This window comes from Mycena indigotica (assembly GCF_014461135.1).
Source record: "Mycena indigotica strain 171206Taipei chromosome Unknown Mind.scaff0007, whole genome shotgun sequence".
NCBI lineage: Eukaryota > Fungi > Basidiomycota > Agaricomycetes > Agaricales > Mycenaceae > Mycena > Mycena indigotica.
The window spans coordinates 2,475,577-2,493,307 of NW_023503006.1; the positions used below are offsets into that span (position 1 = coordinate 2,475,577).

Genomic DNA, 17,731 nt, shown 5'->3' on the forward strand with positions numbered 1-17,731 from the left:
CAAAGCACAAGAACACAAAGGCAGGTTGGAGAAAAGAATGTTGAGGGGAATGGCTGCGGTGCCATACTGCGGTGTTGGGACCTTATGAAAGATGTCAATCAATTCAAAGTTGTGTCAATGGACCAGCCAAGGAAGCTTTGCTTCGCACCATGGCTGCTCCGTGGCGTAACCCACGAACCGTGCTCTTATTCGTTGGCCTCTTATGTCTCTATTTCTTCTGGCCCTCCAGCAGCAGCTCTACTCCTTTCACCAAGTTCACCTCCTCGTCGACTGATTCTGCTTCATATTATTCGTCGCTAGACGACGATGAACTTGCGAGCCGGGTTACACGCTCCGAGAAGATTTACAACAAGGTACGGTCCATATACCAGCCATATTCGCTGTCTAAACGCGTCCATAGCTCCTCGAAGACCGCAAGGTGGGTTTGAGGATAGGCTAACGGTTATGCGATAGGTTTACACTCTGCTTAGGAACTGATCAAGAAACATGGCCCAACTCCCAACGACGTCGCACTGTGAGGTCTTTCTACTCCAGCCTTCAGGCATCTGAACTCCTTTACAGGTTCCCGCCTGATAAAGACCCTTGGCCCGCATATACAGTATGGGACTTCTTCCCTGCTGCCTATAACTGTGCGTCCTGTTCTCCCTCGGTGGTTTGACCACTCATAAGCCTTCCACCAGGCCCCCACGAGATTACACGACTCGGCGCGCTTGGTGACGGTGGAAAGTGGGTTTGCGTAAGTCGTTGTGCCCTGATTGAACCTCTATCTTATTTCTCCCTCCCTAGGGCATTTCTCGTGTGGAAGAAAAGCCCGATTGCATTGTTTACTCTTTTGGCATCAATTACGAGTCCAGCTTCGAAGCAGTTCGTCCTCCTCCCTATGTAGGTAAAGGCACCACCCCCTGAAACATCTTTCTAGGAAATCCTAGCTCACACAGATCATTGCCAAATATGGGGCTACGACTTCAGCGTCCGCTCGTTTGGTCAGTTGCTATTGATATTTATGGAGGCGGGGCATTTATCAACACTACAGGACCCGAAATTCCCCTTCTACAGAAGAGCAGAACACACTTCTTTCAGTATGGCTTAGCAGGAAGCGACAAGCCTGACGAAAATCCCAAGGTGACTTTCTTTGGCGTTGGCTGGAGGCGAACCAAGACCTAAATTGCTGTTAGATGTACACGCTCGAGACGCTCATGAAAATGAACGGTGTGTCTCCTGGCCGCTGATTGTTCATTCCATTGAACTCCTGTTACGTAGGGCACACGCACATCGACATTCTGAAGATTGATATTGAGCGGTGGGAGTTTGAGACGCTGACTGCGCTTGTCAAGCCCTATATCGCCTCGGGGAAGCCTCTGCCTTTTGGACAACTGCAGCTTGAAATCCATCTGTGGAATCTGTCGTTTGCGGAATATTTGGCGTGGTGGGAATCCCTTGAGGCTGCTGGCCTTCGTCCGTTTTGGACTGAGGTGCGTGCTCTTGCTCACTAGCTCAAGTCAAAAATGATCCACAACACAACCAGCCCAACTTGGTCTACCAAAACTACAATCGACCAGGCACATCAGACTTAGCTGAGGTGATATAGACTCTTGCTAGCATGCTGCTGTTCACCCATTTCTTTAGTATTCCTTCTTGAACACCAAGGGCGACAATATTTTCATCACCAATCCCAAACGACGCAGCGAACCTGAACGGAACCGCAATGTTCATGGTCCTACCCCATAAAATTACCTTAGCATACTCGAATATACCTCTTGCTCTTGCGTTACAATGCTCCCATAGTCCATTAAGTATTACAAGATGCCATACGATACCCGAAAGATGTTGGTGTCTTCAGTGACTTCGGCCAGACAGCCATTGTAGGACGATGTCAAGGTTATGTTGACTCTTCATCGAACACTGCAGCACATGAGTAACATCAAGGCCGTTGAGAAGGGCGTACCGAATAACACTACGAATAATTCAGATTCAACACGTGAAGGGTATGAGAAGGGAAGGCTTACAGATACGGGACGGTCGGTGATTTTGTCCAGTTGTCTGTAGAACGAGAACTTAATAGAAGGGAACGGAGAATTAGATGGCAGCATACAGATCACGAATGAGTTCTTTGACTGGTACGTGACCATCCAGATCGTTCTTGTTGCCCAACTTCAGGAGAGGGTCAGAGAGATAACCCATTTGAGATGAGGAGAACGCACAACAAGCAGAGGGACACCACCTAGTGCTGACTGACTCAAGAGTTGGTGGAGTTCGAAACGGGCAGTGTTAAATTTCTCAGGCTGTGAAATGATTGGGTTGCCGCTGGAGAGACGCGAGAAAGACGCGTACATCTGCCGAGTCAACAATGAATCTGCAAATGATAAGGTCGGATGAGTGTAGTATCAGCAAGAACATACACAATGGCATCGACGCCGTGGCAGTAGCGCTCCCACATTGAGCGGAATTTCGGTTGACCTGAAAGGTATGTCGAAACTCGCGTAATAAGGACAATTGGCAAGCTGACCCGCAACATCCCAAATCTTCAGAGTCACATTGCCCTTTCGAACCTATGTGAAGTTAATGACGGACAGTCTAGATTTACCACAGTTACCATACCTTGCGAAATATGAATCCCACGGTCGGAACCACGTCCTCGCTCCACTGTTAGTCGGTGGTGAGAAGCTGCGGGCTTTCGCAGTAAGAATATTTGACCTGGCCAGAGCCGATAACGTTAACAAAAGAGGTCTTCCCAGAGGCCTACAGACGGGGATAAGGCGAGTCTTCGTTGGTTCAGGGAAACAGCACTTGAAGTCCGACAATGGCTAGTGGTCGTTAAGTCACTGTGGGGAAGGTATATAGCTATCGCACCTATTTCAGCCGATTTCAAGAAGAATATACTGTTTGCAGTGGTTATGAGGGCATTTGGATAAGCTAAGCCGCCTACCCGCTCAGCCACTGGAAGAAGGATGTAAAGAAGCCCGACATAGTTTCGACGAAGGACGCGCGTCACGCTTTCGTCACACCGCGACTTCTTTGCGCGCGTCGATGAGGCGGGCTGTTGTTCGTGGAACACGCCTGTTCTCCCAAACCACCACCCGACAAAATAATGAGGGCGTCAGGCGCTTGTCTGAACTTCTCATGACTTCTTCACAACCTCTTATTGCGACCTCGAAGCTCGCGCTACGTCAAACTCAGGAAGAGTCTACTAAGGTGTTGAATGCCTTGGATGCAGTTTCTAACGAAATGTCCGTGACATGGCAGCAGGATGATTGGGGTCCAGACAGTAAGTGTTGCACCCTATACGAACAAGCAAATGTTTTGAATAGTTTAGCACTCGTGCCTGGAAACCCAAATAAGAGACAATTACCACCACACAAGGATCCTGCTATGGCGAAACGGAAAGCAGCTTCAAACCCAACCATAGTTAAAGTACCGGACCCCAAGATAGTTCCCATCGTTCCGCTCAAAGTCCAACGAAGTGTGGAGGGGCTCATAGACCCGATGGATGGGCCAGTTCTACAAGGCAAATATCGACGTTCAGTTTTGCTGCAAAAAATTGACTTTCAAGCAGACCTGGAGCCACTTTCGCCTCAAAACCCAATTGCAACTCTTTCTCATGGTTTAGAGCGTGTTCTGTTCAAGTAAGAATCGCTCAAGCAAAAATATTGTCGATACCTTGTTGACTTTCAACTAGTCCTGGTGTCCACTGGTTGCAAGATCCCCGATCAAGAGTGTACAATTTTTCACCGTATCTAGAACACATCCCCAAAGTCAACGACTTTACTTTCGAAAAGCTGGTTGGCTTCGTCAAAAGCTCTAAAGATGAGGTGTCCCTTCTCCGTATATACACTCGCACCAGATGTTGACACTTCTTAGGAATTGCAAGCACTAGCACAAAGGGAGGGTCGCTTATTTGCTGGTTCCACCTCGTCCCTTTCGGGAATGCTTTGCCATATCTATTTTCTCATATCGGAGCACCGACCCGTAGACATATCATCGCTGGGGCAAGCGTTCGAAAATGAGGTAGGCCATCTACATTCAAGTCACATTTGGCGTTCATCATTTGTAGGACAAAGGTTTCACTCCCGGTCAGCGTATGCCCACGTCGGTAGTATTCAACTACAAAAACGGATCCTATGCCATCGACTCTGACTCTGACATCGACGCTTCCAAGAACATTTTAACCTGGCTCGTGCGTTAGTATGTCTATACGTGACCATGGGCTTCAATTTCCCTCAGGGAACTCTTTTGGAGAAATTCCTCACCACGCCGCAATCTGAATTCAAAGAGTTCCTGCGCTCGACCTCTTCCGAGGCCCCAACTGTGTCGGAAGAAAAGCCTATCCGCGAAGCTTATCGTTATTCGAAGGTGAATCATCAAAAAAAACCGTTGCTGGTCTGACGTTTTCCAGTCAAACAAGTTTATAATGCGCTCTCAGCTTGACTGCGTCGATCCCCGACTACCGGGGACTGGGGTATTCGACATCAAAACCCGTGCATGTCTTCCCATACGAATGGATATAATGAACTGGGAGGTCAGGACCTTGGTAACTTAACCATCTTTAATTCTGAAGTTCCTCTAGGAAAACTCGGGCTACGTGTTGAAGCACGCTCAGGGTCTGTATGAGAGTTTCGAGCGAGAATATTACGACCTCATTCGGTCTGCATTCCTCAAATACGGGTAAGTTTGGCGGATTATGTGAGTATCGGACCTCATTCTCCCTAAAGCTTCCAAGTTCGAATAGGGAACATGGACGGTGTCATCGTCGCATACCACAACACCGCTCGAACATTTGGTTTCCAGTACATTCCTCTCGAGGAAATGGATAAATGCCTATATGGCTCAGAACCCACGGCTGGCGATCGCGTATTCCAAAAATGCGTTTCTCTACTGGAAGCAATTTCTACCGAGATCATTGGGTGTTTTCCTCAGCAGGTAATATTCCTTCCTTTTTGGTAGGCCTGCATAATGCTGATTGACCTAGTCAGTGAAATGCTTGTTCGAGTGCTTATTCTCAGAACGTGAACTGAACGTTTGGGTGCAGCCAGCGGACTGGACTGGCGATGGGCAACCACCAATGCACCAACTTGTCATTAGGACACAAAGTTTCTTGGATAACATTCCTGTTTCGGGAAATCGTGCTATCAATTCTGCACCTGAGCACCCTTGTCAGTTTGCCGTTTGCCGCCCATGTCATCCAATTTATTCACAAATTCAACAGGGACAATTCATTGGTCATTATCACACTTGACTGAGCAACAGGATCTCATCTATCGAGCCTATTCGCAGGCGATGGAACGTAAATTCCGTGCCTGGAGTATTCCAACAGGGGTCTCTGTGAAAGATCTGCCACAATTTTGGGAGGCAGTGAACCATGGAGCACCCGCATCCACCGAGGAATCAAAGCCTACAGATGGGGACAAGTCTGCACAATCTCCACCACAAGACTTTGATCCTGCTCGTTTTCGAAAAGCGGATATGCGAGTCCAAGCTCTACGGAAAATGGCACGATCTGGTCGCGAATTCACAAAGAAAATGCTAGAACATGATGCCCGACGTCGAAAGAAGATAGTGCTGGGCGAGCCATATGAGCCTGAAGACGTCATTTTCGACCAAGTCTCTGAATCGACTGCGGCCACCTTTGCGAAACTTGACCGGCTGCTTGAAAAAGGCGGGCAAGAGCGACAAGAAGAAGATTTGAAAGAAGCGGGTCACTAGAGGGATATAGACAACACACACAAAAGTAGATAATGTACCATATACCGTAGCCTAATTTCACCCAACCCACTGAATTTTCTGAGAGGGTGGGAACACGTTGATGCCGAATCCAACCTTGATCTAAACGCTCGTCATGGCATCCCGAAGCTCAACACAAATCCAGTCTTCTACGTCTGCGAATTCACTCGTGCCCCAGGGTCTGCTTGCCCTTGCAGACCCCCCACTTAGGCAGATAGACGGGGCGGCAATGGACTATTTTCTGATTGAGTTGGTCAACACACTCCGCGTGTCATCGGCCGTTGCGACGGAAAGGTCGAAGAAAATAGAGGCAGAGATGGTTGAAGCGGGTCTCATTCCTGCCCCAGTTGTACCCCCACCCCATCCATTGAAGAAAGACGCGATGGCGTCAGCCCGTGAATCGACGACAAGTCTCAACTCACGAGCGAGCACGGGTGGCCGGCCAAGTGCAGCAGACGAAGCGGAGGAGGCTGTTAGAACGAGGCTGGAGACTATAGGAATGCATGTGGGCGCCAATTTCACTGAGCGGTGAGCACACTTGATCTGTCAGTTGATAATATCCACTCACTCACTTTCTAAGTCTCTGTCGTGACCGGCCATTATTCGCGGAGACGCTTGACGCGATAAAGTTCATATGCAAGGATATTTGGGCCGCGTGTTGGGATAAACAGGTCGACAATCTCCGGACAAACCATCGGGTGTGTTTTTTGGCTCTCTTTTGAAATTTACTGAATGGCTATAGGGCGTCTACGTGCTGCAAGACAACTCGTTCAAGCCCGTTTCACGCGTCTCATCTTGGGAAGGACGACCAGAGGCCATAAAACGGGCCAAACTGGTATGTTTTCTTGGTGGCGTTTGCCAGCTACCGCTGATCTAGTGTGCAGTATGCCGCACTTCCTGCAGGCATAATTCGTGGGGCTCTATCGCGTATAGGATACCAGACAACAGTGACACCAGAAATAACGTCTTTACCCCAATGTTCGTCCTTCAGTTGCTCGTCTATGTTGCTAATGAGCTTGCAGGTACTTTCCAAGTCAAACTACCCAAAGGAACATGACTATTTTCTCTTGGATTCGCAATAAGGATACATAAATGGTAATAAGTTATAGTAGCTGTTCAACCCTTGAACAGGTAAGGACATTAAACGAGATTTTTACGGTAATCGACTCGCAGAAGCTGCCATCGCAAGGTCTCAAGCTAGCCCGGGCATCGCATCGCCAAGGTCGATGTTGTGCCCCGTTTTATCGAAATCGCTTGTTTTCAGTGATTTTCTGGCCCGGGGTTGTGGCGTCGGTGTCCTTGACGGAACTGGCCGTTTTACGCCAGCCACAACATTGTCCGCGATCAATGTAGGCGTGGTGGATGTGTCGCTGACTGGTGAGGAAGGGATACTATCTTCGACTTGGTCTGGTTCCGAAGGAGCGGCATCGGCGTCAACTTTGACGGGGGTGGCGGGGGCAACTTTCAACGGGCCAGCCATGTTAAGCATTTTGTTGCCTTGGGGAATCAGACCACTACAGGGTGGGCCAGTGTCCTGCCGGATGGGTGGACGAACAACGCGCGGGCTTAGCAGCCCTTTGCTGTTGCTTGGGGACTGATGTAGCGGGGTGTCGTACAGCGATATGTCGTCCAATGCAGGGTTGGCCTTGATGAACTTGACAACATCGTCGTCCTCGGTGCCAGGCTGTAACCAGAAGGCAAATACACCCAGACTTGCAGCCTGTTTCAACACCTCCAGTGTCGCCTGGTTGTCTACTGAGCTTTCGCACTACCTCAAAAGCGAACAAGATTCACCTTGGGAGGGACGACGATAACGACCGAAGTGTGTGTAGGATCGGGGAGTTGGGCTAATGATTCGTAGCATTCGTGCCCTAGAACCTTCTCTGGCTTGATATTCACGGCCACGACGTCTTTTCCTAGGTCGTGCAACCATTTCAAGTCCTAGACGGCGTTATCAGTCGGGGTGCAACAAGAGACCATATCGGGCATACTTTGAAGCCAAATTTAGTGGTGTCGTTGGCTGCGCCGACTACAGCGTATTTGGTCGCTGACAGGAAGTGTCGTTGCTTTTGCTCAAGAACGCTCATTGTTGAAAGTGCGGGTTGTGGATGACTCGGGCATTTTGGGACACATTATATACCCTTCGCTCAACGGTAGGTGGGCACAGCCGAGCTGTATTGACAATATTGTCCCTTATGCTTTGCCGCGTTTGAATCTTAGCACCGGTTCAGCGGCCCCGTTCTACTAGTACCAGAAACAAACCCAGGAAATTGATAGATGTGATATTTGGCGATGGCGGGGAGGCTGTCCGCTAACTTCACTTTTGTCGTCAAAGTCCTCCGTTGTGCCTGTCCATCAGTGTAGCATCAGCTTCAATGCTCAAGATAACGAGCAACCACCATAGAACAGGCACAGTTATCTGGCATTCTCCAGTCCGAGAAATAAGACAGAGGGACGAACTGACTTCAAAAATTAGGTTCATCGGGAGTAAACAGCGGCCGATCGCGAAAATCTCATGAGAATATCAAACCCTTCTTAAGCGAGGTGTGTACCTGACCAGCGTGAATGGCCGTTGGCGAGCGCTCAAGCCTATTCTCCGATGCAGACGCAGCAGAGCATTTTCCAAGACACGCCGAGAGAGCCAAAAATGTGGATCGCCCGTTGAGTTGGTGGTTGGTATTACATCTTTTGCACTGTACCGTTACCTCCATCGAGAATAGTGTTTTTGTCCAAACAACACCGGCCCGGCCATATCTTCTAGTTGTTAGTTGTTGGGTTTGGAGAGATATTTCTCCCCAGCCAGGTTACCAAGGAATTGCTTTGTGGCGGTCGATGGCGAGAGCAATGAACGCTGACCTCAAGAGAGTTGCAATTGACTAGCGATCTACTGTTTCTCGTCTCCCAAGACCCATATAGTGCCAGGGATGATGTTGCGAGAGAAAAGCTGTACTTACTCGTATCTCGCGACACAGAACGGCCCGTGGTAACGTAGATTGACTCCGTAATCTCCGCTGATTCCACCATGATGGCCCGTGATGGACGCCAATGCCGCTGATCTAGTGTGCAGTATGCCGCACTTTCTTCAGGCATGGCTCGATTGCGTATAGGATACCCGACAACAGTGACGCTAGAAATAACGTCAATGTTCGTCTTCCAGTTGCTCGTCTATGCTGCTAATAGCCTTGCAGGCACTTTTTATGTCAAACTACCCAAAGGAACATGAGTATTTTCTCTTGGATTCACAATAAAGATACATAAATAATAATAAGTTATAATGGCTGGTCAACCCTTGAACAAGTAAAGGCATTAAACCGAATTTTTATGGTGATTTGAGTCATTCGACTCGCAAGGCTGCTATCGCAAGCTCTCAAGCTAGCCCTGGGACTGCACCGCCAAGGTCGATCTCGTGCACTGTTTATCGAGGTCGCTTGTTTCCAGCTTCAGCGACTTTCTGGGTTGTGGTGTTGGTGTCCTCGACGGGGCCGGCCGCTTGACACCAGCGACAACATTGTCTGCGATCAATGTAGGCGTTGTGGATGTGTCGCTGACTGGTGAAGAAGGGATGCTACTAGTATCTTCCGCTTCGACTTGGTCTGGTACAGCATCAGGGACAACAACTTTGACTGGGTTGGCAAGAGCATCTTTCTCCAACGAATCAAGAACTTGATCGCCGACGGAGATTATACCACTACACGGCGGGCCAATCCTCTTGACTGGGAGGACACCGTTTGCGAGTGGCTGAACAGCATGTGGGGTATCGTACAGTGATATGTCGTCCAATGCCGAATTGGCCTGGATAAACGTGACGACATCCTCGTCCTCGGTCCCAGGCTCTAGCCAGAATGCAAATATGCCAAGACTTTCGGCTTGCTGTAACACCTCTAGTGTCGCCTGGTCTTCCGATGAGCTCTCGCACTACTTCGAAAGCGAAAAGATCACCTTGGGCGGGACTACCATCACCACTGCAGTATGTGTAGGCTCGGGCAATCGTGACAAAGATTCGTAGCATTCAAGTCCTAGAACATTTTCTGGCTTAATGTTCACGGACACAACATCTTTGCCTCGTTCGTGCAGCCATTTTAAGATCTAGAAAAGGTTTGTCAGTGCAGTGCAACAAGAAACCATATCGGGCATACTTGGAAGCCAAATTTAGTGGTATTGTTGGATGCCCCAACTACAGCGTATTTCGGTGCTGAGAGGAAGCGACATTGCTTTTGCTGGATGGTGCTGTACATTGCTTGAAGTGTGGGTTGTGGATGACTCGAACTTTTTGCGACAGATTATATACCCTTCGCTCAACGGCAGGCGAGCACAGCCATTGTCAGCCAAGGTATTGACAATATTGTTCCTTATGCCTTCGAATCTTTGCACCGGTTCAGCGGCCGGATTCGACCAGAAACACACCCAGGAAATTGATAGATGTGATGTTTGGTGCAGAGACTTGATGTTGAGGCTGTCCGCCAACTTCGTCATCAAAGTCCTTGTGCCTGTCCATCAGTGTCGCATCAACTTCAATGCTCAAGATAACGAGTAACCAGAATAGAACAGGCACGGTTATCTGGCAGAAGGATCCGTTTCTCCAGAAATAAGACAGGGGACGATGACTTCAAAAAATTAGGTTCATCCAAATTAAAGAAAGGCCGATCGCGAAAGAAGATCTAATGAGAGTGCCAAACCCATCCTAAGCGAAGTGTGTACCCGACCATCTATTCTCCGATGCAAAGCATTTTCCAAGAGAGCTAAAAACGCGGATCGCCCGTTGAGTTGGTATTACAGCTTTTGGTCCGGACATCGAGAATAGTCATGGCAACTTGTTTTTGTCCAAACAGCACCGGTCCGGCCATAGGCCATAGGCCCATAGCTTCTAGTTGTTGGGTTTGGAGAGCTGTTCTCTCCAGGCAGGTTACCAAGGAATTGCTTTGTGGCGGTCGAAGGCGATTCAGATTGAGCGATGAACGGCGACGTTGAGAGTTGACTAGCCATCTTCTGTTTCTCATCTTTCCTTGGATGTATAGCGCCAGGGATGATGCTACGAGAGGTCGTATCTTGTGGCACAGCACGGCCCGTGGTAACCAAGTAACCAAAATTGACTCCATGATCTCCGTCTTGCGTACATGACACGTGATCCGGACAATGATGCGAACAAACAGGGCATGGCCTTTCACCAACGGTCACTGTGCAGTGTGTGCAACACCTCTTCGCCCTCCGATCCAAACTCCTTTTCGATGCCGCGGTCTGGATGCTGGCGTGCACCACTTTTTGGGTTGACAAGCGTAGAACGAGGCTAGAGGCTATAGGAATTCATTTGGCACCAATTTCACTGAGCAGTGTGTATGCTTGGTCTGTGAGTTGACATTCAGTTACTCGCTTTCCCAGCCTGTCGCGATGGCCCATTACTCGCGGAGACGCTTGACGCAGGCGAGTTCTGATGCAAAGATATTCAGGCGGCGTGTTGCGATAAGCAGTTCGACCATCTCTGAACTTGCTCTAGACAAACCATCTGGTGTGTTCTCTTCTTCAAGCCTGTTTCACGCGTGTCATCTTGGGAAGGACGAACAGAGGCCATAATTGAAACGGGCCAAACTGGTATGTTTTCTTGGACATTTGCCAGCGGCCACTGACCTAGTGTGCAGTATGCCGCACTTCCTGCAGGCATAATTTACGGGGCTCTATCGCGTATAGGATACCAGACAACAGTGACACCAGAAATAACGTCTTTACCCCAATGTTCGTCCTTCAGTTGCTCGTCTATGTTGCTAATGAGCTTGCAGGTACTTTCCAAGTCAAACTACCCAAAGGAACATGACTATTTTCTCTTGGATTCGCAATAAGGATACATAAATGGTAATAAGTTATAGTTTAACCCTTGAACAGAGTTAAATCAAACCTAACCTTTCAGGCTAGCCCGGGGATCGCATCACCAAGGTCGATGATGTGCACCGATTTATCGAAATTGCTTGTTTCCAGCTTCAGCGACTTTCTGGGCTGTGGTGTTGGTGTCCTTGACTGGACTAGCCGCTTGACACCGGCGACAACATTGTCTGCAATCAATGTTGGCGTTGTGGATGTGTCACTGGCTGGTGAAGAAGGGATGCTATCTTCAACATCAGGGACGACAACCTTGACTGGATTTTTTTCCAATGAATCAAGAATTGCGTCACCGACGGCGACTATACCGCTACAAACTGGGCCAGTCCTCTGTGACTGTGGGGTGTCGTACAGTGATATGTTGTCCAATGCAGGATTGGTTTCGATATAGTTGATGACATTGTTGTCCTCAGCGCCAGGCTGTAACCAGAATGCGAATAAACCCAGCCCTTCAGCCTGTTTCAACACATCTAGGGTTGCCTGGTTGCCCACTGAGCTTTCGCACTACCTTGTAAGCGAAATAAATTCACCTTGGGAGGGATCACTATAATGACCGCAGTCTGCGTAGGATCGGGGAGTTGTGCCAGAGATTCATAGCATTTGTGCTCTAGAACCTTTTCTGGCTTTATATTCACGGCCACGACGTCTTTACCATGGTCGTGGAACCATTTCAAGTCCTAGACAGCGTTATCAGTTGGGGGTGCAACAAGAAACCATATCGGGCATACTTTGAAGCCAAATTTAGTGGTGTTGTTGCCTGCGCCGACTACAGCGTATTTGGTCGCTGACAGGAAGTGTCGTTGCTTTTGCTCGAGAACGCTCATTGTTGAAAGTGGGTTGTAGGTGACTTGGGTTGCGAATGACTTGGTCATCATACGCCGGATGATGCTGTTCATTGTTGAAAGTGGGTTGTAGGTGACTTGGGTTGTAGGTGACTTGGGTTGTGGATGATTTGGACATTTTGCGCCAGATTATATACCCTTCGCGCGATAGCAGGTGCACACAGCCAAAGCTATCGACAACATTGTTCACTATGCCTTGCCGGATTCGAATCATAGCACTGGTTCAAAGGCCAGTTCGACCAGCAATCGACCAAAAACAAGCGCAGGGAATTGATAGATGTGGAGAGTTGATGCTGAGGCTGTCCTTGTGTCCCACAGTCAGATCCTCCGCCTTGTCCGTCAGCTTTTATGCTGAAAATAACCAGTAACCAGGCACGGTTATCTGGCAGAAGGATCCGTTGCTCCAGAAATAACACAGGGTCGACGACTTCAAAAAATTCGATAAAAGGGGTCGATCGCGAAAGAAAAATCTAATGACATTTGACTCGTGCGAATGGCGAACGCTCGAGTTTATTGCATTTTTCCGAGGCACACTGAGAGAAATGTACATAGTTTTACAACAGCACCCGGCCTGGGCCTGGTGATAGCTTCTAGTTGTTGAGCTTGGAGATAGTTCTCCTCAGGCAGGTTACTACCAAGGAAATGCTTTGTGGTATGCGGGCCCGTTTGGAAAAATAATAAATCCGACAGATATTAGTTGACTGAGCGAGATTGCGGCGGCGCCACATACTTTGTACGAGAAATAGGCAGTTTTCTTACGAGACTTCACTCATCCGAGAAATTTTTTACCCCGAGAAACTTTGGCAGTCCGAGAAACTCTTCTCCCTGCCTCGGCAATGCAGTTACCGGCTACCGAGTCACGTGCCACTAACTGGGTCCTTTGAATTACTGTCCGTTTTGCAAGGTTTTTGCACCATCTGTAGCGGACAAGGCTGCAACCGCTGAGTGCTGTCTGAACCCGGGCAAATTCATGATCACCCTTGATGGAAGCCACCCATGTGGCGAGTTCATGCCGACTGCAACAGAGGTGTGTTTACCAGCTCATGATGGAAATATCAAAGGCATGGTAGTGATACTGCCGCCCGAATTCGGGTCAGGATTTCACTCGCCCAAGCTTCGTGCCCCGCCTCGCCTCGGGCTCTGCCGACCCAAGCCGGGTTGGGCCGAGGCTTGATCCAGCCCGGCTAGCAAAGCCGATCCATGTGGATGGTCACTGGCATTGTGGCTTTGCAAGGTTTGCATGGTTACTTTCCCCGCATGGAATCTGGATAGCCATGATTTCGCATCAGCAATGATTGTCCTTTTCCATCCGCGTCAAGCGGCGCTCAGCTGCCGTTTGGCTGTTGCCTGCAGCAGAACATAACAAGCGGTGAACAGGTAGCGTCACAGTAACGCGTGACTCGGCAGCCGGTAACTGTGTTGCCGATGGTCTCTCGGAGCGAGAACGGTTTCTCGGAGCGCGAAAGTTTCTCGGGCCAGACAAACTCTCTCGAGCAGGTCGAATTTCTCGGAGTGAGTCAAGTCTCGGAAGGAAACTGCCTGTCTCTCGTACAAAGTATGTGGCGGCGCCACCGATCTCACTCACTCACTCAATATCTGTCAGATTTATTATTTTTCCAAACGGGCCCGCATATTGTGGACCGGTCGATGGTGATTCAGGTTGAGCAATGAACGCCGACCTCGGGAGAGTTGACTAGCCATCTTCTGTTCCTCATCTTTCCTCCCAAGACTCGGATATAGCGCCAGGGGTACATACCAGGGATGATGTTGCGAGAGAAAAGCTGTACATCTCGCGACACAGCACGGCCCGCAGAAACCAAGTAACCTACATTGACTCCGTGATCCCCGCTGATTCCATCTCGCGTCCTAACCGCTAGTCACGCCACCGCGATTGAGCGAGAACAAAAAATGGTCGTCTTATTGTTGCTTACTGCCAGTACTCTTGAAACATGGCTCTGCCACTAGGCTGATCCTTGCACAGTCAAGGTGTACACTTGTACTAGTACGACACGACGGCAATAGTCGCCACATGCATTCTCTCGTTGTCTGAGCGTCAAACTGACTATGCCCTGTCCCAAGACATCATTCTGTCTGCAGAGTCCTGCGCTGATAACACAATGTCGCACGTTTCTGATGAGATCAAAATTTCAATGTGTCCTTTGCTATCGACACCCATGTGGATCGTGTCCTCGATATTTGTTGTCAACTGGATGCCGCGCCAGCCACCCAGGAACGTTCCTTTTTCCCAACCATGAAGTGGCTGGCCTTGTTTTTTGCCCTGGTGTCGTCCACTAGGTCGACTCTGGTTTCTGATGTCAACGGCGCCTTTCAACGCACGCCATTGCTTGGACAGACAGTCAATTTGACTGCATTGGTGACCGCAAAGGTGCGAAATGGTTATAAAGATCAACAAGGCCATAACCTCTTCCTTAGGGTTCCTCGGGTTTCTATTTTGCGCGGTGAACCTGTCGATGATAAGAGAGTATCGTATGGGTTGTTTGTGTACACTACGAGCAACACCACTCTAGCACAAGTTACTCCTGGAGATATCGTGAGCAATTTTTCTCACTCTCGCACGGGTCAAAACTAACGTCTTCCAGGTCAGTCTCACAGGAAAGGTTGCGGAATATCGACCAGCTGCTAACCCCGACTACCTGTTATTGACCGAGATAACATCACCCGCCAACATCCACCGTCTTTCGTCCAACAACACATTTGAGCCCATTGTGATAGGAAAGGATCGTGTCCCGCCTACGCAGTTCTTCTCCCCCGCTGGATGTCCAGCCTGATGGTTGGCTGTCCGTACCCAACAACCAAAGTCGAGTCGACACAGTCAACGGAAGTCTCCAGCCAGACAAATATGGCATCGACTTCTGGCAGTCCCTGCAAGGGCAGCTTGTGTCTATCCCCAGTCCGGTCGCAATCAACTACCCCAATTCCTTCAGCGAGGTCTGGGTCCATGGTGACTGGCCAGTCACAGGCAAAAACTCGAGAGGCGGTTTGACCATGACGTTCGGGGCGGACGGGACTCCAGATGCGAACCCCGAGGCAGTCCTTCTCGGTAAGCCGCTTGATGGAACGAAAAATCCCAAGGTGGCTATTGGCACAACTCTTTCTGATATTGTTGGGGTGGTGACATATCAGTTTGGATGGTACTATGTTCTCCCGCTAACAGCACCAACCGTTCTCTTCCAACCCAAGTTTTGATATTCCTGCGACCACTATCGTTTCCACGTCCAATGATCGTTGTTCTCTCACCGTCGGGCGATTACAACGTCGAAAACTTGACGCCAACTGGGAAGCACATTCAGGATGTCGCCAACCATATTGCCACAAAACTGCTAACGCCAGACATCATGTTTGTCCAAGAGATTCAAGACAACTCGGGCTCAAAAGACGATGGAGTAGTCAGCGCAAACGTGACGCTGTCTACGCTGGTCGCTGCTATTGCCAACATTAGTGGTGTTAGCTACTCGTGGGTGGATATCGATCCCGTTGACGGCAAGGATGGAGGCCAGCCAGGCGGGAACATCCGACAGGTCTGACTCGGTTTGCTTGGCTCCGTCATTTACCATTTTAACCTATTTGGCCATAGGCTTATTTGTATCGTGCGGAGAAGTTGAGCTTATATCAAGCGCCCGGTATTATATCGCGGGTGGCGCACTGGACGCCGTTCAAGTGGTCAATTCCAGACGCAAACCGATTCTCAGGTTTGCTGCTTTGCTTCTTCGATGACAACATCTTATTTGTGCAAGCCTCAACCCAGGTCGCATCGAACCCAATAACACGGCTTGGCAGGACTCCCGGAAGCCACTCGCTGCGATGTGGAGGACAGCGCAGGGCCAGACCTTGTTCACTGTGAATCTCCATCTCGTTTCCAAAGGTGGAAGCAGCACTGGACAGGTACATCTCTTACCATATTTCCTGCTATGGAATGGCTTACGTTTCTCAGGGCGACGCGAGGCCTCCAGTAAACCAACCCGTTCAACAACGGACTGCCCAAGTTGACACTGTTGCGGTATGTCAGTCTTGTGTCATCCTCGCCTACCAATCATTGTCCATAGGCATTCGTTAAATCCATACTCGATATCGACCGCCGAGCAAACATCGTTGTTGCTGGAGATTTCAACGAATATTCGCAAACTCGCTCAGTCTTTGCATCGCTTACACCCTTGATGACGGATATTGAATCAGCTGCCTCCGTGCCTGATGTTGAGGTTGGTGTTTTTCGACTGGCAGCAACCATAGCTGATGTTTTCCGTTCTGTAGCGGTACACCTACGTGTTCGACAACAACTGTGAGCAATTGGATCATATGTTCCTCTCGCCGTCTCTCAGTTGTGAGGGCGTCGCGGTTGAGCATGTGCATGTCAATAATTGGGCAGCGACTGCGAATGACAGAGTGAGCGACCACGACCCGACAGTGGCCAAGATAACTTTGTGTTGAGCATAGTTGGGGCATGTTGGGATCACAGGCGGCTTAATTAGTCGCCGCATTCTCCTTACTAATCAATAATCCTTTCTCTCTGACTTCAAGTTGGAGAATGGCTGAACACGCTTATCTGTCCGAAGTGGACCCCGAGTTCGCCCCGCTGTTAGCCAAATTTGCTGGTGTGCCACAAGTGTTTGAGGTTGTTGACCGTCGAGAACGGTTCAAGACTGTGTTTCATGGTATTGGCGGTGCGACATACAAATCTCGAGCGCCTAACGGTGAGTATCAACTAGTGTTGTTGATCAAGTTGCCAGATTTCTGTAGAGTTGTTGTATAGAGTGGCCAACCATGCAATTGAAGTTAAACCTGGCGTCACCATCCTCGCTAGGAACGTGGTGCCGACGAGTGCGGACAAGAAGACGTATCCACTTCTGGTGTGGTTTCATGGTGGAGGTAATAAGCATGGCTTGCCTGTTCAAGTTGTCGCTCTGAATATAATAGGCTGGATGTGTGGCGATGTCGATACTGACGATCTGCAACTACGGGCCATCTCCCACGACATCCAAATCGCGACACTCAACGTCGAGTATCGGTCAGCCATCAACGTCGCCTTATCTTATCTAACAATCTGATCCGCGAGATTAGATTAGCCCCTGAGCATCCCCACCCAACCCAAGTCAACGACTGCTTCGCGGCGGTGAAATGGGCTGCGAAAAATGCGGATATCTTATCCGCTGACTTGACCAAGGGGTTTATTCTGGGCGGGCTTTCCGCAGGTGGACATCTTGCTGCAGTCGTCGCCCACCGCGTCAGAGACGACCCCTTCTTCAGAGACTACCCCGTGACGGGCCATGTTCTCCAGTTTCCGGCTC

General features: G+C 49.5%; 9 protein-coding genes across 9 annotated transcripts; 5 read left to right on the top strand and 4 right to left on the bottom strand.

Moving 5' to 3' along the window:
• Positions 1-149: 149 nt before the first annotated feature.
• On the top strand, positions 150-1,728 carry MIND_00854700 (uncharacterized protein; the record flags this gene model as incomplete). The annotated part of the gene is made up of 12 exons (XM_037365210.1): positions 150-353; positions 401-418; positions 471-514; positions 562-629; positions 681-736; positions 787-864; positions 920-983; positions 1,034-1,122; positions 1,176-1,209; positions 1,261-1,472; positions 1,526-1,579; positions 1,627-1,728. 12 exons carry the CDS (start codon positions 150-152, stop codon positions 1,726-1,728), a joined length of 1,023 nt encoding a protein of 340 aa, XP_037218452.1.
• A 108-nt stretch (positions 1,729-1,836) lies between these two features.
• On the bottom strand, positions 1,837-2,967 carry MIND_00854800 (Adp-ribosylation factor-like 8b; the record flags this gene model as incomplete). Its single annotated transcript, XM_037365211.1, has 13 exons — positions 1,837-1,902; positions 1,946-1,954; positions 2,007-2,040; positions 2,093-2,151; positions 2,202-2,282; positions 2,332-2,353; positions 2,400-2,457; positions 2,507-2,549; positions 2,599-2,643; positions 2,695-2,739; positions 2,788-2,804; positions 2,851-2,879; positions 2,927-2,967. 13 exons carry the CDS (start codon positions 2,965-2,967, stop codon positions 1,837-1,839), a joined length of 549 nt encoding a protein of 182 aa, XP_037218453.1.
• A 153-nt stretch (positions 2,968-3,120) lies between these two features.
• Positions 3,121-5,700, top strand: MIND_00854900 (uncharacterized protein; the record flags this gene model as incomplete). Its single annotated transcript, XM_037365212.1, has 11 exons — positions 3,121-3,265; positions 3,314-3,623; positions 3,677-3,809; positions 3,859-4,005; positions 4,052-4,174; positions 4,222-4,350; positions 4,394-4,516; positions 4,565-4,662; positions 4,710-4,917; positions 4,967-5,150; positions 5,204-5,700. The coding sequence occupies 11 exons, from the start codon at positions 3,121-3,123 to the stop codon at positions 5,698-5,700; spliced, it is 2,097 nt and encodes a 698-aa protein (XP_037218454.1).
• A 133-nt stretch (positions 5,701-5,833) lies between these two features.
• On the top strand, positions 5,834-6,775 carry MIND_00855000 (uncharacterized protein; the record flags this gene model as incomplete). Its single annotated transcript, XM_037365213.1, has 5 exons — positions 5,834-6,246; positions 6,299-6,416; positions 6,461-6,553; positions 6,603-6,696; positions 6,741-6,775. The coding sequence occupies 5 exons, from the start codon at positions 5,834-5,836 to the stop codon at positions 6,773-6,775; spliced, it is 753 nt and encodes a 250-aa protein (XP_037218455.1).
• A 135-nt stretch (positions 6,776-6,910) lies between these two features.
• Positions 6,911-7,811, bottom strand: MIND_00855100 (CoA-binding domain-containing protein; the record flags this gene model as incomplete). The annotated part of the gene is made up of 3 exons (XM_037365214.1): positions 7,710-7,811; positions 7,513-7,659; positions 6,911-7,462 (listed from the first exon to the last, which is right to left on the bottom strand). The coding sequence occupies exons 1-3, from the start codon at positions 7,803-7,805 to the stop codon at positions 6,911-6,913; spliced, it is 795 nt and encodes a 264-aa protein (XP_037218456.1). The 5' UTR covers positions 7,806-7,811.
• A 1,279-nt stretch (positions 7,812-9,090) lies between these two features.
• MIND_00855200 (CoA-binding domain-containing protein) lies at positions 9,091-9,953 on the bottom strand (the record flags this gene model as incomplete). The annotated part of the gene is made up of 3 exons (XM_037365215.1): positions 9,091-9,609; positions 9,658-9,804; positions 9,855-9,953. 3 exons carry the CDS (start codon positions 9,951-9,953, stop codon positions 9,091-9,093), a joined length of 765 nt encoding a protein of 254 aa, XP_037218457.1.
• Positions 9,954-11,613: 1,660 nt separating this feature from the next.
• On the bottom strand, positions 11,614-12,482 carry MIND_00855300 (CoA-binding domain-containing protein; the record flags this gene model as incomplete). Its single annotated transcript, XM_037365216.1, has 3 exons — positions 11,614-12,066; positions 12,117-12,263; positions 12,315-12,482. 3 exons carry the CDS (start codon positions 12,480-12,482, stop codon positions 11,614-11,616), a joined length of 768 nt encoding a protein of 255 aa, XP_037218458.1.
• Positions 12,483-14,679: 2,197 nt separating this feature from the next.
• Positions 14,680-15,635, top strand: MIND_00855400 (uncharacterized protein; the record flags this gene model as incomplete). Its single annotated transcript, XM_037365217.1, has 3 exons — positions 14,680-14,979; positions 15,029-15,206; positions 15,262-15,635. The coding sequence occupies 3 exons, from the start codon at positions 14,680-14,682 to the stop codon at positions 15,633-15,635; spliced, it is 852 nt and encodes a 283-aa protein (XP_037218459.1).
• Positions 15,636-15,667: 32 nt separating this feature from the next.
• On the top strand, positions 15,668-16,874 carry MIND_00855500 (DNase I-like protein; the record flags this gene model as incomplete). Its single annotated transcript, XM_037365218.1, has 6 exons — positions 15,668-15,967; positions 16,024-16,138; positions 16,195-16,331; positions 16,381-16,446; positions 16,493-16,645; positions 16,698-16,874. 6 exons carry the CDS (start codon positions 15,668-15,670, stop codon positions 16,872-16,874), a joined length of 948 nt encoding a protein of 315 aa, XP_037218460.1.
• Between the last annotated feature and the right edge of the window lie 857 nt (positions 16,875-17,731).